Source organism: Carcharodon carcharias, chromosome 17, assembly GCF_017639515.1.
Source record: "Carcharodon carcharias isolate sCarCar2 chromosome 17, sCarCar2.pri, whole genome shotgun sequence".
NCBI classification, from domain to species: Eukaryota; Metazoa; Chordata; class Chondrichthyes; order Lamniformes; family Lamnidae; genus Carcharodon; species Carcharodon carcharias.
The window spans coordinates 27,461,616-27,480,844 of NC_054483.1; the positions used below are offsets into that span (position 1 = coordinate 27,461,616).

General features: G+C 50.6%; 1 protein-coding gene across 1 annotated transcript in view; it reads right to left on the bottom strand.

Annotated features, from left to right (window-relative positions):
* Window positions 1-5,414, bottom strand: part of gmcl1 (germ cell-less, spermatogenesis associated) — a 73,970-nt gene extending 68,556 nt beyond the window's left edge. Inside the window, exon 1 of the mRNA XM_041209001.1 lies at window positions 5,186-5,414. Within this exon, the coding sequence (XP_041064935.1) occupies window positions 5,186-5,340 (155 nt within the window). The 5' untranslated portion in view covers window positions 5,341-5,414. The remainder of the gene's footprint in view (window positions 1-5,185) is intronic.
* Between the last annotated feature and the right edge of the window lie 13,815 nt (window positions 5,415-19,229).

A 19,229-nucleotide genomic window follows, 5' to 3' on the forward strand; every position in this document is an offset into this window, starting at 1 on the left:
ATGACATTTGACATTTTCACAGCATTCCAGCAGTGTTCCATTTCCCAACGTCCCATCCTGGGACTTGAACTCACCGAGGGGGGGAAGCAGTGTGAAATCATTTGATTCTAGTTTGCAATGCTTTAAGACCTGCCAGAAGCCCACGTGTTAATAGAACTGTATCTTCATGTCCAAACCTTACTGGCATATTGCTTCTGAATCCAAGATACAAACTTGATTGGTTCTAGGAATCACATCACAACTGGCTGAAAACTGAATGGAAGGGATGGGGACTACAAAAAGGGGAGGGTCAGATGGAGCAGGGAACAAACATTTACCAGGCTTCAGGAGAGCAGCAAAAGACACCTCGACCCATCGGCAACAACCAATGACATGGTCAAAGGGAACATGAAGATTCTGAAGCGACCAATCAGGTCGAAGAGAAATGAATCCTACAGTCACTCTTGCTCCCTGCTGGGTGTTGCTGCAGGAGGTCTCCAAAGGTACAGTGTTCCTCTGCACCACTCTACAAACCCCAACCCATCGAACAGAGCCATAGCATGCCTGCAAGGAGGTACAAGCAAATCTCTGGGGACAGGGTGAGCCTCTGCACTTGCAGGCACACTGCTGCATGGTAGTTGCTGAATGATTGGTCCTGCAAAGGCTGCACATTAGGAAGTTGATAAAGCAGTGCTCCACCAATTCCTGATGCAGCTCGTTCATAAAATCTGTCTTTCCCATGCCTGTACTGAGGGCCAAAGTGGAATTATTTCCAGAACGGATTCACTAAATGAACAAGTAGCTGTCAGTTTTAAAAATCCTTTTTTGAGATTTTCCACATTCAGCGATTCTCACTCAAATACTGGCTGACAACACAACCAAAAATACAATTTAGGTGGCTCCTGGTGCATGGCAGTCTTGAGGTGGTGGTGGTGAGCTGCCTTCTTGAACCGCTGCATTCCACGATTTTGTAATGAGCCAGTACCCAGTCTGTTGTCACAACTCTTCCAAACTGACAAAGTATGTGAGCTATTTGAGGAGGAGCTAAGTGTTTTAATGTAAGTTTATACAATAGAGGGATTTCCTCGAGTGTGAAGCAAGGGGACACTCCCAGGAGAAGTCTCGATCCATTTCTTTTCGGTATTTGTTGATTCACAGTGTGAAGTTTCAGTTGCTGTACTCCTGCAGTCACAGTGATAGGTCGGTAGCTTCCATTCTCATTTGGAAGGTGGGATCCTGAGTGGTTATTGCTTTGTAGAGGTTCTTGGCTCAGTGACAGTACTTACCTAGGCTTCTCTCTTCTTTACAGGGCTTCTTCAGGCAGCCCCAGGAATATGCTGATATTTGCACTTTGAAAAGTCTAAAGCAGCCAGTCTAACCTAGCCAATTACCGCTCCATCAGTCTACTCTCCATCATCAGTAAAGTGTTGGAAGAGGTCATCAACAGGGCTATCAAGTGGCACTTGCTCAATAACAGCCTGCTCACTGATGCCCACTTTGGGTTCCACCAGGATCACTCAGCTCCTGACCTCATTTACAGCATTGGTTCAAACATGGACAAAAGAGCTGAACTCCCGAGGTGAGGTGAGAGTGACTGCCCTTGACATCAAGGCAGCATTTGACTGAACGTAGCATCAAGGAGCCCTAGTAAAACTGGAGTCAATGGGAATCAGGGGGGAAACTCTCTGCTGGTTGGAGTCAAACCTAGTACAAAGGAAGATGGTTGTGGTTGTCATCTCAGCTCCAAGACATCACTGCAGGCACAGCAAGTAATTAGGAAAGCTAATAGGATGTTATCATTTATTGGGAGGGGAACTGAATACAAAAGTAGGGAGGTTATGCTCCAGTTATACAGGACATTGGTGACACCACATCTGGAGTACTGTGTGCAGTGTTGGTCTCCTTATTTAAGGAAGGAAGTAAATGCGTTGAAAGCAGTTCAGAGAAGATTTACTAAACTAATGCCTGGAATGGTCTAATTGTCTTATGAGGAAAGGTTGATCAGGCTAGGCTTATACCCACTGGAGCTCACAAGAATAAGAAGCAACTTGATTGAAACATTCCTCCATGTCGAACACCACTTGACTGAAGCACTGAGGGTGACAAGGGCGCAGAATGAATTCTGGGTGGGGGACTTAAATGCCCATCACCAAGAGTGGCTCGGTAGCACAACTACGGACCGAGCTGGCCGAGTCCTAAAGGACATAGCTGCTAGACTGGGTCTGCGGTAGGTGGTGAGGGAACCAACAAGAGGGAAAAACATACTTGACCTCATCCTCACCAATCTGCTTGCCGCATATGCATCTGTCCATGACAGTATCGGTAGGAGTGACCACTACATAGTCGTTGTGGAGATGAATTCCCATCTTCACAATGATGATACCATCCATTGTGTTGTGTGGCACTACCACCGTGCTAAATGGGATAGATTTCAAACTCAGATACTGAAGTCCATATCTAAGTGCAGCAAGACCTGAACAATATCCAGGCTTCGGCTGACAAGTGGCAAGTTAAATTCGTGCCACAGAAGTGCCAGGCAATGACCATCTCCAACAAGAGAGAATCCAACCATCGCCCCTTGATGTTCAATGACATTGCCATCGCTGAATCCCCCACTATCAACATCCTGGGGGTTACCATTGACCAGGAACTGAACTGCACTTGCCATATAAATACTGTGGCTACAAGAGCAGGTCAGAGGCTAGGAATCCTGCAATAAGTAACTCACCTCCTGACCCCCCCCAAAGCCTGTCCACTAGCTACAAGGCTCAAGTCAGGCGTGTGATTGAATACTCTCCACTTGCCTGGATGAGTGCAGTTCCAAAACTCAAGAAGCTCAACACCATAAAGGACAAAGCAGCCCGCTTGATTGGCACCAGGTCCACATACATTCACTCCCTCCACTGACACACAGTAGCAGCAGTGTGTACCATCTAAAAGATGCACTGCAGGAATTCACCAAGGCTCCTTAGACAACACCTTCCAAACACACGACCACTACCATCTAGAAGGACAAGGGCAGCAGACAGATGGGAACACCACCACCTAGAAGTTCCCCTCCAAGTTACTCACCACGCTGACTTAGAAATATATCGCTGTACCTTCACTGTCGCTGGGTCAAAATCCTGGAACTCCCTCCGTAACAGCACTATGGGTGTACATAACGCCACATGGACCACAGCGGTCCAGCTCACCACCACCTTCTCAAGAGCAAGGAGGGATGGGTAATGAATGCCGGCCCAGCCAGCGAAGCCCACATCCCGTGAATGAATATAAAAAAGATCCTGAGGGGTCTTGACAGGGTGGATGTGGAGAGGATGTTTCCTCTTGTGGGAGAATCTAGAACTGGGGGTCACTGTTTAAAAACAAGGGGTCGCTCATTTAAGACAGAGATGAAGAGAAATTTTTTCACTCAGAGGGCAGTGAGCCTTTGGAACTCTCTTCCTTAAAAAGCAGTGGAAGCAGAGTTGTTGAATGTTCAAGGTAGAGGTAGAAAGATTCTTGGTAAGCAAGAGGGTGATAGGTTATCGGGGTGGGCGGGAGGCAACAATCAGATCAGCATCATCTCATCGAATGGCCAAGTAGGCTCGAAAGGCCAAGTGGCCTAATCCTGCTCCTAATTCATCTCTTAACTGTAAATTCTAAATGCATAAGCCCTCTTGACTTAAACTCATTTGTTTGGTAGTGGATTCCACGTCTCTGCTTGAAGCAATTCCCCCAAAGTTTGACAGTGGATCTATTTGTGGTGTAGTCTGATCCATCTCATTGGTATTTATGCTGCCCTGTTTTGGGCTGACTCACAAGTGGAAACAGTGCCTCCACATCTATCCTTTTGTGGAATCTCACAGCAAAGGAGGAGGTCGGTCTGCCCATCACACCTTCTCCTTAAAAGAGCTGTCATAGAAAGTATCCAACACAGAGAGAGGCCATTCAGCCTGTTGTGTCTGTACTGGTTTACCACGAGTTACCCATCATAATCCCACCTTCCCACAGCTTGCATGTTGTGGCTCTTCCAAGTCCTTTTTAAATGTGGTGGGAGTTTCTGCCTCAAGCAATGTTTCAGCTGGTGACGTCCAGGTCATGACCATCCTCTGGGTGAAAAATGGTTTCTTCATCGCCCTTCTCATTCTTTGACCCCAAAGGGCAGCTTTCCTCCAAACCTTGCTCTTTCCTCTTCAGTTCTTTCTAATTTTCAATTTCAATGAACAGCGGTAGCCAGGGAAAAGAATACCATGAGGTGGATTTCCGTTACCTTCCTCACGCGTGTTTAAAAAAAACACCAGTCCTCTTCCTGAAGGATCCTCCAACTATAAGCAGCCATTGTCGCTCAGGCTTCCAGCAGCACTGAAAATGCGCCAGTTCAACACCGTTGACCGTGTCTTGTGACTCTGGGGCCTGAGGCTGACTGCCAAAAGGGCAACTATGACAGTAGCTGCCGAGGTCTCAAATGGCCATGTTAGCCGGCTGTCCATCATTTATAAATCGCTGCTCAGCCTCCTCTGAAATATGTTGGGTTTTGCAACACGAGTGTCAGTCAATTTCTTTCCAAGCATTCCTCGACGCTATAGTTCTTACCCAAGCGTTCTGAGTGGCTTACGAGGCTGTTTAAGAACCATTACTGATTTCCTTCCCTAAAGTGGGGGGCGGGGGGGGGGGGGGGGGGGGGGGGTTATTGACAATTTTCCAAATAGGTTCAATTTTCACCATCTGCTGTGATGCGATTCGAAGCCAAGTCCCCAGAGCATCATGCTGGGTCCCTGGGTTATGAGTCCAGTGGCAATAACTCAGCACCGCAAGGATATCAAACCAAGCCCAGCCAGTCAGGCCGTTCTACTCCACCAGGACTGGCGGATGAAGGGAGGGGAGCTGGTGATGTGGTGGTCATGTCGCTGGACAGTAACAGGGGCCCCGGTCTAGGGCGGCCACGGTGGGATCTGAACCCCTGTCCTACAGATCATGAGCCTGAGTCCCCTGGGTTACTGGTCCAGTGGTTTCACTCCGACACCACTGCCTCCTCCAAACTGCAGGGTATTTATTGGAGAAGGGGAGTCGGGGTTTGTGGATGTGGTGCAGTCTCAAGGTTCAGCCCAGGGCAATGTCCCAGCCTCATTGACAATGTGCAACACCGAAGCCACGTGACCTCCCCCAGCGCGCATGCGTGCCTGCCCCGGGCCACGTGCCCCCTCCTCTCCGCTGATTGGCTGACCTCCGCGGCCCGCCCGCCTCCCGGGCCTCGCTCTCCGTCCTCTCCTCCTCCTCGTCGTCGTCGTCGTCCCGCCGCTGCCGCTTGCGCTTCCTCCGCTCGCACTCGCACTCCGAGGGCCGAGAGCCGCCCGCCAGCCTGCTGCCCAGAGCGCCCATTTCCCTTTCACCGCTACCGCCTCCCGCTCCGGCCGCCCGCCATCTTGTCAGCGCCGCTCGCCTGGAGGGAGGGAGGGCGGGGCCTCCGCTTTCTCCACCAATCAGAACCCCTCCCCCAATTAAAGTGAGGAGGCGCCCAGCTGAATTCCGGTTGTGCAACCCAAATTTCCGCCTTGACAGGGCCTGATGTGGGGTGAGGAGTGTTGTGGGGTGAGGAGGGGTAGGAGGGGTGGGAGGGGTGAGGGGTGGGGTGAGGGGGTGAGGAGGGTGTGGGGTGAGGGGGTGAGGAGAGGAGGGTGTGGGGTGAGGGGGTGAGGAGAGGAGGGGTGGAGTGAGGAGAGGAGGGGTGAGGAGAGGAGGGGTGGGGTGAGGAGAGGAGGGGTGGGGTGAGGAGAGGAGGGGTGGGGTGAGGAGAGGAGGGGTGGGGTGAGGAGAGGAGGGGTGGGGTGAGGAGAGGAGGGGTGGGGTGAGGAGAGGAGGGGTGGGGTGAGGAGAGGAGGGGTGGGGTGAGGAGAGGAGGGGTGGGGTGAGGAGAGGAGGGGTGGGGTGGGGTGAGGGGGTGAGGAGAGGAGGGGTGGGGTGGGGTGAGGGGGTGAGGAGAGGAGGGGTGGGGTGAGGGGGTGAGGAGAGGAGGGGGGGGGGGGGTGAGGAGAGGAGGGGTGGGGTGAGGGGGTGAGGAGAGGAGGGGTGGGGTGAGGGGGTGAGGAGAGGAGGGGTGGGGTGAGGGGGTGAGGAGAGGAGGGGAGGGGTGGGGTGAGGAGAGGAGGGGTGGGGTGAGGGGGTGAGGAGAGGAGGGGTGGGGTGAGGGGGTGAGGAGAGGAGGGGTGGGGTGAGGGGGTGAGGAGAGGAGGGGTGGGGTGAGGGGGTGAGGAGAGGAGTGAGGAGGAGAGGAGGGGTGGGGTGAGGGGGTGAGGAGGGGTGGGGTGAGGAGGGGTGGGGTGAGGGGGTGAGGAGAGGAGGGGGAGGGGGTGAGGAGAGGAGAGGGGGTGAGGAGAGGAGAGGGGAGAGAGGTGGGGAGGAGGGGGAGGGGGTGAGGAGAGGAGAGGGGGTGAGGAGAGGAGGGGTGGGGTGAGGAGAGGAGGGGTGGGGTGAGGGGAGGAGGGGTGGGGTCAGGGGGTGAGGAGAGGAGTGAGGGGGTGAGGAGAGGAGGGGTGGGGTGAGGGGGTGAGGAGGGGTGGGGTGAGGGGGTGAGGAGAGGTGGGGTGAGGGGGTGAGGAGAGGAGGGGTGAGGGGGTGAGGAGAGGAGGGGTGAGGGGGTGAGGTGGGGTGGGGTGAGGGGGTGAGGAGAGGAGGGGTGGGGTGAGGGGGTGAGGAGGGGTGGGGTGAGGGGGTGAGGGGTGGGGTGAGGGGAGGAGGGGTGGGGTGAGGGGGTGAGGAGAGGAGTGAGGGGGTGAGGAGAGGAGGGGTGGGGTGAGGGGGTGAGGAGAGGTGGGGTGAGGGGGTGAGGAGAGGAGGGGTGAGGGGGTGAGGAGAGGAGGGGTGAGGAGAGGAGGGGTGAGGGGGTGAGGAGGGGTGAGGGGGTGAGGAGAGGAGGGGTGGGGTGAGGGGGTGAGGAGAGGAGGGGTGGGGGTGAGGAGAGGAGGGGTGGGGTGAGGAGGGGTGGGGTGAGGAGGGGTGGAGTGAGGGGGTGAGGAGGGGTGGGGTGAGGGGGTGAGGAGAGGAGGGGTGGGGTGAGGAGGGGTGGGGTGAGGAGGGGTGGGGTGAGGGGGTGAGGAGGGGTGGGGTGAGGGGGTGAGGAGAGGAGGGGTGGGGTGGGGGGGTGAGGAGAGGTGGGGGGGTGGGGTGGGGGATGAGGAGAGGTGGGGATGAGGAGAGGTGGGGGGTGAGGAGAGGTGGGGGGGGTGGGGTGGGGTGTGAGGAGAGGTGGGGGGGTGGGGTGGGGGGTGAGGAGAGGTGGGGGGGTGGGGTGGGGGGTGAGGAGAGGTGGGGGGGGTGGGGTGGGGGGTGAGTAGAGGTGGGGGGGTGGGGGGGGTGGGGTGGGGGGTGAGGAGAGGAGGGGTGAGGAGAGGTGGGATGGGGGGTGAGGGGGTGAGGAGAGGAGGGGTGAGGAGAGGTGGGATGGGGGGTGAGGGGGTGAGGAGAGGAGGGGTGAGGAGAGGTGGGATGGGGGGTGAGGGGGTGAGGAGAGGAGGGGTGAGGAGAGGAGGGGTGAGGAGAGGAGGGGTGAGGAGAGGAGGGATGGGGGGTGAGGAGAGGTGGGATGGGGGGTGAGGAGAGGTGGGATGGGGGGTGAGGGGGTGAGGAGAGGAGGGATGAGGAGAGGTGGGATGGGGGGTGAGGAGAGGTGGGGGGGTGGGGTGGGGGGGTGAGGAGAGGTGGGGGGGGTGGGGTGGGGGGGGTGAGGAGAGGTGGGGGGGGTGGGGTGGGGGGTGAGGAGAGGTGGGGGGGGTGGGGTGGGGGGGTGAGGAGAGGTGGGGGGGTGGGGTGGGGGGTGGGGGGGGTGAGGAGAGGTGGGGGGGGTGGGGTGGGGGGATGAGGAGAGGTGGGGGGATGAGGAGAGGGGTGGGGGGGGGTGAGGAGAGGTGGGGGGGGTGGGGTGGGGTGTGAGGAGAGGTGGGGATGAGGAGAGGTGGGGGGTGAGGAGAGGTGGGGGGGGTGGGGTGGGGTGTGAGGAGAGGTGGGGGGGTGGGGTGGGGGGTGAGGAGAGGTGGGGGGGTGGGGTGGGGGGTGAGGAGAGGTGGGGGGGTGGGGTGGGGGGTGAGTAGAGGTGGGGGGGTGGGGGGGGTGGGGTGGGGGGTGAGGAGAGGTGGGGGGGTGGGGTGGGGGGTGAGGAGAGGTGGGGGGGTGGGGTGGGGGGTGAGGAGAGGTGGGGGGGTGGGGTGGGGGGTGAGGAGAGGTGGGGGGTTGGGGTGGGGTGGGGGGTGAGGAGAGGTGGGGGGGTGGGGTGGGGGATGAGGAGAGGTGGGGGGTTGGGGTGGGGTGGGGGATGAGGAGAGGTGGGGGGTTGGGGTGGGGTGGGGGATGAGGAGAGGTGGGGGGGTGGGGTGAGGTGGGGGGGGTGGGGTGGGGGATGAGGAGAGGTGGGGGGTTGGGGTGGGGTGGGGGATGAGGAGAGGTGGGGGGGTGGGGTGGGGGATGAGGAGAGGTGGGGGGGTGGGGTGGGGGATGAGGAGAGGTGGGGGGTGGGGTGGGGGATGAGGAGAGGTGGGGGGGTGGGGGGATGAGGAGAGGTGGGGGGGTGGGGGGATGAGGAGAGGTGGGGGGGTGAGGAGAGGTGGGGGGTGGGGTGGGAGGAGAGGTGGGGGGGTGGGAGGAGAGGTGGGGGGGTGGGAGGAGAGGTGGGGGGGTGGGAGGGGAGAAGAAAAAACAGTTCAGAATGTTCAAATCCCAGTTTTAAAAAAATCAGTCATACTGCAGTTCTATTTTAAGCAATACAAGACCAGCTTGTCGCCTTTTCTTTCTGGGGGTGGGTTACGGGGAGAAGGCCGAGTGTGGGGAGTGGCCGGCGTTGCGTCACGGAGCTGGTCCGGACACGATGGGTCAAAAGGCCTCTCCCTTCCAAGCTATAACTGTTCCGTAATTCTGAGTCAGCTGCTCCGCCTCCCCCCTCTACCCCCTTCACACACCCGGACCACGCACAGCAAGATCCCACAAAGAGCAACGTTTATAATGACCGAATCTTTTTTTTTTTGTCATGTTTGTTCAAGCAATAGCTTGGAGAAGCTGGGGCTGTTTCTCCTGCCAAAAGAGAAAGTAGACAGGCGATTTGATGGGGGGTTCAAAATCATGAGGGGTCTGGGCAGAGTAGATAGGGAGAAATTGTTCCCATTGGTAGAAGGATCGAGAACTAGGTTTAACCAGTTGAAGGTGGCTGGCAAAGGCACCAGAGGCAAGATGTGAAACTCCATTTCCAGAAGGCATTCAATAAGGGGCCACATAAAAGGTTATTGCACAAGATAGGGGCACACAGTATTGGGGATAATGTATTAGCATGATTGGTCAACACACACAAGAGAGGGAGTCGGGATTAATGGGTCTTTTTCAGTTTAGAAAGGTGTAATTAGTGGAGTGCCAGAGGAACAGTCCTCAGGCCTCAATTATTTACTGTCTATATTAATGACTTGGAGGAGGGGGCAGAGTGTAATGTATCTAAATTTGCTGACGATACAAAATAGGTGGGAGGGCATGTTGTGATGAGGACATAAAGAATCTGCAAGGGGCAATTGATAAAAGCAAAAAACTGCAGATGCTGGAAATCCGAAACAAAAATAAAAATACCTGGAAAAACTCAGCAGGTCTGGCAGCATCTGCGGAGAGGAACACAGTTAACGTTTCGAGTCCGTATGACTCTTCAACAGAACTAAGTAAAAATAGAAAAAGAGGTGAAATATAAGCTGGTTTAAGGGGGGGGCAGGGAGAGCTGGATAGAGGGTCAGTGATAGGTGGAGATAACCAAAAGATGTCACAGACAAAAGGACAAAGAGGTGTTGAAGGTGGTGATATTACTCAAGGAACGTGCTAATTAAAGGTAGAAAGCAGGACGAGCAAGGTTCAGATAGCCCTAGTGGGGGTGGCGTGGGGTGAAGGGAAGGGATCGAAATAGGCTAAAAAGTAGAGATAAAACAATGGCTGGAAATACATTAAAAAATAATGGAAATAGGTGGGAAAAGAAAAATCTACATAAATTATTGGGGGAAAAAATGGGGGATCTGAAAAGCGGTGGAGATGGAGGAGAGAGTTCATGATCTAAAATTGTTGAACTCAATATACAGTCCGGAAGGCTTTAAAGTGCCTAGTAGGAAGATGAGGTGCTGTTCCTCCAGTTTGCGTTGAGCTTCACTGGAACAATGCAGCAAGCCAAGGACAGACATGTGGGCATGAGAGCAGGATGGAGTGTTGAAATGGCAAGCAACAGGGAGATCTGGGTCAGGCTTGCGGACAGACCAAAGGAGGGAACGATTTCAGTTCCCTGGCCCCAACCACCTCCTCTTCACCATGGACGTCCAATCCCTCTACACCTCCATCCCCCACCGGGATGGTCTGATGGCTCTCCGCTTCTTCCTCAAACAGAGGCCCGAACACCTTCCTCTCCCTCCCAGAACCATGATAGGGTCCCCCTTGTGCTCACTTATCACCCCACCAGCCTCCGCATTCAAAGGATCATCCTCCGCCACTTCTGCCAACTCCAGCATGATGCCACCACCAAACACAACTTCCCTCCACCCCCTGGCGGCACTCCGCAGGGATAATTCCCTCCGGGACACCCTGGTTCACTCCTCCATCACCCCCTTCACCTCAACCCCTCCCACGGCACCTTCCCATGTAACCGCAGAAGATGCAACACCTGCCCCTTCCCCTCTCCTCACCGTCCAAGGGCCCAAACACTCCTTTCAAGTGAAGCAGCATTTCACTTGCACTTCCCTCAATTTAGTCTACTGCATTCGTTGCTCCCAACGCAGTTTCCTCTGCATTGGAGAGACCAAATGCAGACTGGGTGACCGCTTTGCGGAACACCTTTGGTCTGTTCGCAAGCATGACCCAGGCCTCCCTGTTGCTTGCCATTTTAACACTCCACCCTGCTCTCATGCCCACATGTCCGTCCTTGGCCTGCTGCATTGTTCCAGTGAAGCTCAACGCAAACTGGAGGAACAGCACCTCATCTTCCGACTAGGCACTTTCCAGCCTTCCGGACTGAATATTGAGTTCAACAATTTTAGATCATGAACTCTCTCTTCCATCCCCACCCGCTTTCCGATTCACCCCATTTTTTCCCAATAATTTATGTAGATTTTTCTTTTCCCACATATTTCCATTATTTTTAAATGTATTTCCATCCATTGTTTTATCTCTACCTTTTAGCCTATTTCGATCCCTTCCCTTCACCCCACCCCCACTAGGGCTATCTGTACCTTGCTTGTCCTGCTTTCTACCCTTAATTAGCACATTCCTTAGATAATATCACCACCTTCAACACCTCTTTGCCAAAATATGTCATAGACAAAAGGACAATTTCCACCTATCACTGGCCCTCTATCCAGCTCTACCTCCCCCCCCCCCACCTTTAAACCAGCTTATATTTCACCCCTCTTCTATTTTTACTTAGTTCTGCTGAAGAGTCATACGGACTTGAAACGTTAACTGTGTTCCTCTCCGCAGATGCTGCCAGACTTGCTGAGTTTTTCCAGGGGCAATTGATAGGTTGAGTGAGTGGGCAAAATTTTGCAGTTAGAGTTTAATGTAGGAAAGTGTGAGGTCATGCACTTTGGTCGGAAGAATAAAAAGGCAGCCTATTATTTAAATGGAGAGAGACTCCAAAAAGTGCAGCACAGAGGGACCTGAGTGTTCTTGTGCATGAAACACAAAATGTTAGCATGCAGGTGCAGCAAGGAATTAAGAAAGCAAATGGAATTTTGGCCTGTATTGCTAAGGGGTTGTAGTTTAAAAATAGGGAAGTCTTGTTACAACAGTACAGGGTGTTGATGAGGCCGCACCTGGAGTACTGTGTACAGTTTTGGTCCCTGTATTTAAGAAAGGATGTACTGGCATTGGAGGCAGTTCGAAACAGATTCGCTAGGCTTGTTCCTGGGATGAAGGGGTTGACTTATCAAGACCAGCTAAACAGATTAGGCCTTTATTCATTAGAGTTTAGAAGACTGAGGGGTGATCTTATTGAAACGTACAAGATTCTGAGGGGGCTTGACAGGGTAGATGTTGAGAAGATGTTTCCACTATTGAGAAATCTTGAACTCGGGGACAAAGTTACAGAATAAGGGGGCACTCATTTAAAACTGAGATGCGGAGGAATTTCTTCCCTCAGTGGGTAGTGAATGTCTGGAATTCTCTACCCCAGAGAGTTGTGGAGGCTAGATCACTGAAAGTATTTAAAGAGGAGGTAGATAGATTTTTAAAATATCAAGGAGTTGAGGGCTATGAGGAGCTGAGGCCTGGGGCAGATCAGCCACGATCTTGTTGAATGGCGGGCCAGCTTGAGGGGCCGAATGGCCTACTCCTGCTCCTATTCCTTATGTTCTTTACACACAGCGTGTGGTTGGGACCTGTTATGCAGCGCCTGAGAGTGTGGTGGAGGCAGGTTCAATCGAGACCTTCAGCAGCAAATTGGACAGGTATCTGAAGGGAAAAGATTTGCCAGAATATGGGGAAAGTAGCAGGAGAGTGGGATCAGCTGAGTTACTCGAGCAGAGAGAATGCTCCCCCTCTGCGCTGTAACCATTCTATCAGGGCCCAGTTCAACAGCTTCAGTGGTGGTTGTGGGATCTTTTACATTCTCCTGAGAGGGCAGATAGGGCCTCAATTTAACTCCCTCAGTACTGAAGAGAATGTCAGCCTAGATTTTCATGTCCAAGTCCTGGAGTCCAAGTTGAACCAACAACCTTCTCAGGCTGTGAGCGTGTGAGGCAGTGAACCACAGCTCACACCAGTGATTCTGCCATTGCCGTTCACAACTCCTCCAATGTCTATATTACCTGAACCAAATGTGGGTGACGCATGGGGTGGGAGCATAGAAAGGCAGCCAGGCTGCTCAATATCAGTTGTACAGCGTGACAGAGTCAAGTTTTAAAATTTGGTTTTCTCTGACTTTGCACATATCACTGCAACTGTGCATCTGGTTATTGCAGAGGTGAGATCGCACTGTTGGAGTTGAGAACCTTCAGGGGATTCACAAATAAAAACACCATTCAGGAACATCAATTTCCCGTCCCCATTATGTACACAGACTCATCTTCATCGGCTCAAATTTGCACAATGTACAGATGGTAATAAAGCACGTGCTAATTTCAGCTCTGAAAGCAGCCATGTGTTCAGTGACAACTCACTGTTATTTTCTAGAGGTCCTGTGGGAATGCTGGAGTTGTGGTGTGTCATTCAGGGCTGCAACATCGTGACCCACCCTGATACACCCCACTTGAGCCAGCAATCTTTGAAATTGGTGAGAACTTCCCTGTTCCTGCTTTCGCCTCACTGTGAGAAACCCCATAACAAGTTACACTTTGTTCAGTCAACTGCAGTTGAGTTTTTAAACAGCCGTGTGATCAATCTGATTTGGTGAATAACAGAAGTGGTCCTGAGAAAATAATTTCATGTTCATGGAGTGGACATCTTTCATCAGAACTGAAAAAAAAGGGATAGGCAAATATACAAATAGGATTAGAGCAAAAGTTAAAGAGATGGACCGAAAAAGATGCCGAACAGGAGTGTCAGAGTATTTATATTTTACCCATCTTCAAGTCTTGATAGAAAAGATCAGACAAGGTTTTGAGCAGAGCCCGTCTTAAACTGAAAGGCAAACATTTGCAAAATCAGGATAAAGAAATAGAGGATGGATGTCAGGAAATGGTGATTCCAATCATAGATAGGTTGGTAACAGGTTCAATCAGCAACAAACTGTTAACGCAGAAGCTAGAGACAGCATGATCAAAGCTGCAGCAGAAATAAATGCCTTAAATTCAGAGGACAGGTTTCACAGATGGAGCTTGTGTTCCCTTTGAGTGGAGATGACTGAGACGGATGATCTAATCGAGGTGTTCAGAACAATTAAGGGAGATGTCAGAAAGCACTTCTTCACACAAAGGACAGCGGCAAGCTGGAAGTGTCTCCCAAAAGCTGGTCAGGCTGTGGGTCAATTGAAAAGTTCAATTGAGATTGATGGTTTTTAGTCAGCTGAGGGGAGTCAGGATTATTGAAAACCAAGGCAGGTAGATGGAGTCAAGAAATGGATCAACCATGATCTAATTGAATGGAGGAACAGTCTCAAGGGGCTGATTGGTCTACTCCTGTTCCTATATTCCTAAAACACTGCAGAGTTCTGTGTTGCTCGGCATGCTGCAAATTTACCTACAAAACAGAGCTCAATATCTTGTGCAGTAAAGACAACTGTGAGGAACTGCGAAGACATGGCATTCCTGTTATTGTTATAGCAGTTAGTAGCTGCAGCCTTATTTTCATTGTTTCAAAACAATCTCTTTAATGGTGAGAAAGGCCCTCCAACATGCCAGGAGTCTCACCCCCTCTGCACGTTGCCCTCGAGGTGGCTGTGGTGAGGAAGAGACCGTTTTCACCTTGTGGGATGTGCCTTTGCAAAGAAGGTCTGGAGAGAGGTGCAGTGGTTTCTGTGGAGGTTCATCCCGAGCAGTTCTGTGACACAGGACTGTGTGCTCTACGGGCTGTTCCCAGGGACACACACCGAGACAAACATCAACTGTAGCTGGAGGATCATCAACTCGGTGAAAGACGCTCTTTGGTCTGCCCGAAACTTGTTGGTCTTCCAGCGCAAAGAGTTGTCCCTGACCGAGTATTGTAGGCTGGCACATTCCAAAGTTCAGGGATACGTGCTGAGGGATGCACCAAAGCGCAATGGGAAAAGGTCGCTGCTTAAGACCTTTCTGCCATAGGGCACCGAGGGGCTTGGAATTGTATAGACCCCTTGGGCTGTACAAGTCATAAAGATTGTATGTGGTGAACAGTAAATGTACCATAATTGTATTGAAGCACCTCAGAGTGCAACATGATGTATGTCGATTTAGAAATGTTGTAATGTTCTCTCAGATATTTTATGTAAAAGTATAATTTTCCAAAAAAAAAATCACTTTCATGCAATCTAGAATGGTGCACTGCAATAACCTTCCATCACCTTGCTAAAACATCTGAAAGTTCAGAAACTCCCGCAAATCAGTTCAGACAATCTGGGTCATCTAATATTGTAAAGCAGCATCAGTAATGCATTTTTTATTACAGCATTTGAAATATAAATGTTTCATTCATTTCCTGTAAATGATTTAGAATGCACTTTGCAGCTTTATCATCTGTGCTTTGACATCTGATGCCGTCCTATTGCATGGTGGGCTGGAGGGAGTCCTCACCACTGTGAGGATGCATCATTGCAAACCAGCTCTTCTACAAGGAAAGGCAGCACCTCCCACACACACAAATCCATGTTGACATTTTCATGGACATAAACTGAAACAAGGACAAACAATATCAAAAGAAACACAAAATGCTGTGGGTGCCGGAGGTCTGAAACATGAGCAGAAAACGCTAGAAAAACCCAGGTTCGAATCCCAACATGGAATTCGATTAAAAACCTGGAAGCAAGAGGTCGAATGATGACCATGAAACCATTGCTGATTGTTGCAATGGTTCACTAATGTCCCTTAGGGAAGGAAATCTGCCCTCCCTACCTGGTCTGGCCTACATGTGACCCCAGACCCATTGCAATGTGATAGACTTTTAAAAACCCTCTGAAATCACTGTATTTTGCTATTATTTTATTACTATTTTATTTTGATATTATTTGTCCTTGTTTCAGTTTATGTTCTTGAAAACGTCAACACGGATGTGTGTGTGTGTGGGTGTGCTGCCTTTCCTTGTAGAACAGCTTGTTTGCGGTAACGCACCCTCAGTGGCAGGGGCTCCTTTCACCCCATCAGCCCACTGCACAACAGGACAGCACCAGATGCCAAAGCACAGATAATAAATCTGAGGGCAAATAGGACTGGGCAATAAATGCAGACTCGCCCACACCTCACAAACGAATACATTAAAAAAGTATATTTCTGCAGCTGACATTTCCACTGTCTGCTGGGTCAGAGCTGAAGTTCCTTTGGACAGAGACTGGTTGTATTTATATAGGGTCTCGGACATAGTTAAACATCCCAGGGCAGGTCACAGGAGCTTTATCAAGCAAAATTTGACAATGGGTCGCATGAGGTTCAGTCAGGTCACAGGCTGGGTTTAAAACGGCTCTTGGAGGAGAGAGGGGTTCAGGGAGGGAATTCCGGTGCTTATATCTTCTACAGATCAAGGCATAGCCGCTAATGATGGGATGATCGAAATTACAGATGCGAAAGAGGGCACAATTGCAGCAGCAGAGGGATCATGGAGGGATGCAGGTGGTCATGGCTGCAATTTGTAATGGCATTAAATAATTGAAGAGGTATGCAGGGTAGTTAACAAGGGTTGGGCGTGTGTAGGAATTTGGCAACCAACAGCAGGGATATTAAAAAGTTAAATATTCTGTTTGCAGATTTCTGCTTGTCTTTAGAAGCACACAGGGATAAACTGGAGCAGTAAAAAAATTTGCATTGAATAAATTTTCTTATGATTAACTATGACACAGGAAGTAGGTTAAAAGACACATTGAAATATTGTTTTAATATGCAAACAACCTCTTTTTATCTTCGTTCACAGTTCAGCAGAACAATTGTTTTCTAACTGATATCTGGAACAAGCTGAGGTTGCAGCACCCCCTCTGGGACAAGCGAGAATGATGGCATCCCTGTATGAATTGAAGCCGATTTTCCTCTGCTCGACTCGGGGAGAGAAAGCTGGGTAAAGCGACCAGAAATTCACTCTGCCAAATATCTGCCCAGCTTTGCATTGCCCATGAACAGACCCTGAGGCCAGGTGGACTAGCTGCACTCTCAACAATGCAAGCACGTTATAGCTAATGCAAACATACGAATCAGGAGCAGGAATAGGCTATTCAGCCCCTCAAGCCTTCACCGCTATTTGATAAGATCATAGCTGATCTGATGTGGCCTCAATTCTACATTCCTGCCCATCACCTGTATCCTTAGATTCCTGACTGACAAGGGAGACAATCTATCCAACCTCCACTGCTCTCTCGACAAGAGAATACCACAGATTCACAACCCTCTGAGAGAAAAGATTTCTCCTCATCTCAGCCTTAAACAGGAGACCACTTATTTTTAAACTGTGGCCCTGAGTTCTCATCTCTGCCATGAGGGGGAAACATATTCTCAGCATCCACCCTTTCAAGCCCACGCAGGATCTTATAGATTTCAATAAAATCACCTCTTATAGTTATGGGTACCTAACCTGTCCAAACTTTCCTCATAAGATCAAACTTTCATCCCAGGAATCAGTCAAGCAAACCTTCCCTGAACTGCTTGCAATGCAGTTACATCCTTCAAGTAAAAACTGTACACAGTGCTCTAGATGTGGCCTCACCAACACCCTGTACAGCTGTGGTAAAACATCCCTACATTTACCTTCCATTACCCTTGCATAGGAAGGCAATCCTGGCCTTTAATCACTTGCTGTATCTGCATGCTAACTTTTCCTGATTCATATGCCAGGACACCGAGATCCCTCTGTGCCACAGAGTTCTGCAAACTCTCTCCATTTAAGTAATTATACTGCTTCTTTTTTTATTATTCCTGGCAGAGTGGGCAAGTTCACATTTTTCCACATTTGCCAAATTTCTGCCCACTCGTTTAAACTCACAATATCCCTTTGCAAACTCCATTCGTCCTCTTCGCAACTTAGTTGCCGACCTATCTTTGTGTTATCAGCAAATTTAGCAACCATACATTCGTCCTTTATCCAAATTATTGTATTTGGTTAAATTGTAAATGGTTGGGGCCCAACACCACCTGTGTAACACCACTCATTACACCTTGCCAGCCCAAAAAAGACCTATTTATTCCTACTGTCTGCTTCCTGTTATTAACCATTCCTCTGTCTATGCTGGCTGGACTAGACCCAACAGCACTTCCCACTTCTTTTTCCACTCTCACGGAAATTTAGACAATTTTTTTTTATGACCTCTGGATACCCTGTAACATCTTGCTGCCGAAGTACTTTTGGAAGTGTAGTCAGTGTTGTAAATGCAGCTGTCAATTTATGCACAGCAAGATCTCACAAGCAGCAATGTGATCTTGTGACCAAGTCGTGCATTTGTTCAGTGACGTTAGTTGATGGGTAAATATTGGGCCAGGAGTAAGGGAGAATCCCCCTGCTGTCCTTCACCATTATGCCCAGGCAGACAAAGCACTCAGTACCAGAAGCACATGGTACTAGGTGATACCCACTCAGTTTGGAGGACTGGAGGGAGAGAGATAGCTGGTCATGGAGGTTTAATTATACAGCTGACCCACCACCCTGCTGCAGTCAGGCACAGGCATTGTTTCAAATATTACTGTGTGTTGTAATGGCATCTTACCAGGTCAACGAACAGACGAGACATTCCCAAAGGGCCATGATGAACTTCAACTTCATGCTACAGTTGCTCCAAGCACAAGAGGAATGCAGTTTACACAAGCTGCTGCCATTGTTACTCAGGTCATTTAATCAAGGATTAAGATCCTTTTGGACAGACAGTATGAGAACCTTCCTTTTAGATAGAATATTTGGAAGGCTGCAATCATTGGAAGTGCATTCTGCAAAGGCCATTTTAATGCAACTTTCAGCGAAACTCAAGAAAAAAGCTGCAGTCTGTTCAGAGGAGACCAAGAGCTGGGGAGACATCACAGAGGTCTTACAGATAATGAAAGGGTTTGCTAAGGTTGACATAGAGAAGGTGTTTCCACTTAACAGGCCAGGCTAAAAACCCATGAGACAGAACAAGGGGCCAATCAATATAATAATTCAACCAGCAATAAATCCAATTGGGAATTCAGGAGAAACTTCTTTATCCAGAGAGTGGTGAACATGTGGACGTCACTATCACTGGGAGTGGTCGACGTGGATAGTATGGATACCTTTAAGGGGAAGCTGGATAAACACATGAGGGAGAAAGGAATAGAAGGGTAGGATGAGATGCAGGGGGTGAGAAGATGCTAGTGATACTGCCCACTCCATTACTGCCCGTAATGACTGTTGTCTGCTCTGTGTAAAACTTTAATATTTATTAATAGTAATGTTAAATCGGAGGATAAGAATAAATTAAAGGGATTATGGCAAAAGCAGAGGCACATGGGGTTCCAATACTGTCTGTGTGAAGACAAAACATCAAGTGTACATGGTTGGGTCAAGTGGTTTAGTGTGTCCAAGGAGTCATTTTTAATTCCACTGCCTACTTGGGTTTGGCAGGCCTTGGTCCCCTCAGTAGCTTAACACTGGGTGATAACAGAGTTTGTTCCTAACAGTGAACAACATACTCGGAGACTGGCCTGGGTGGAACTGACCCT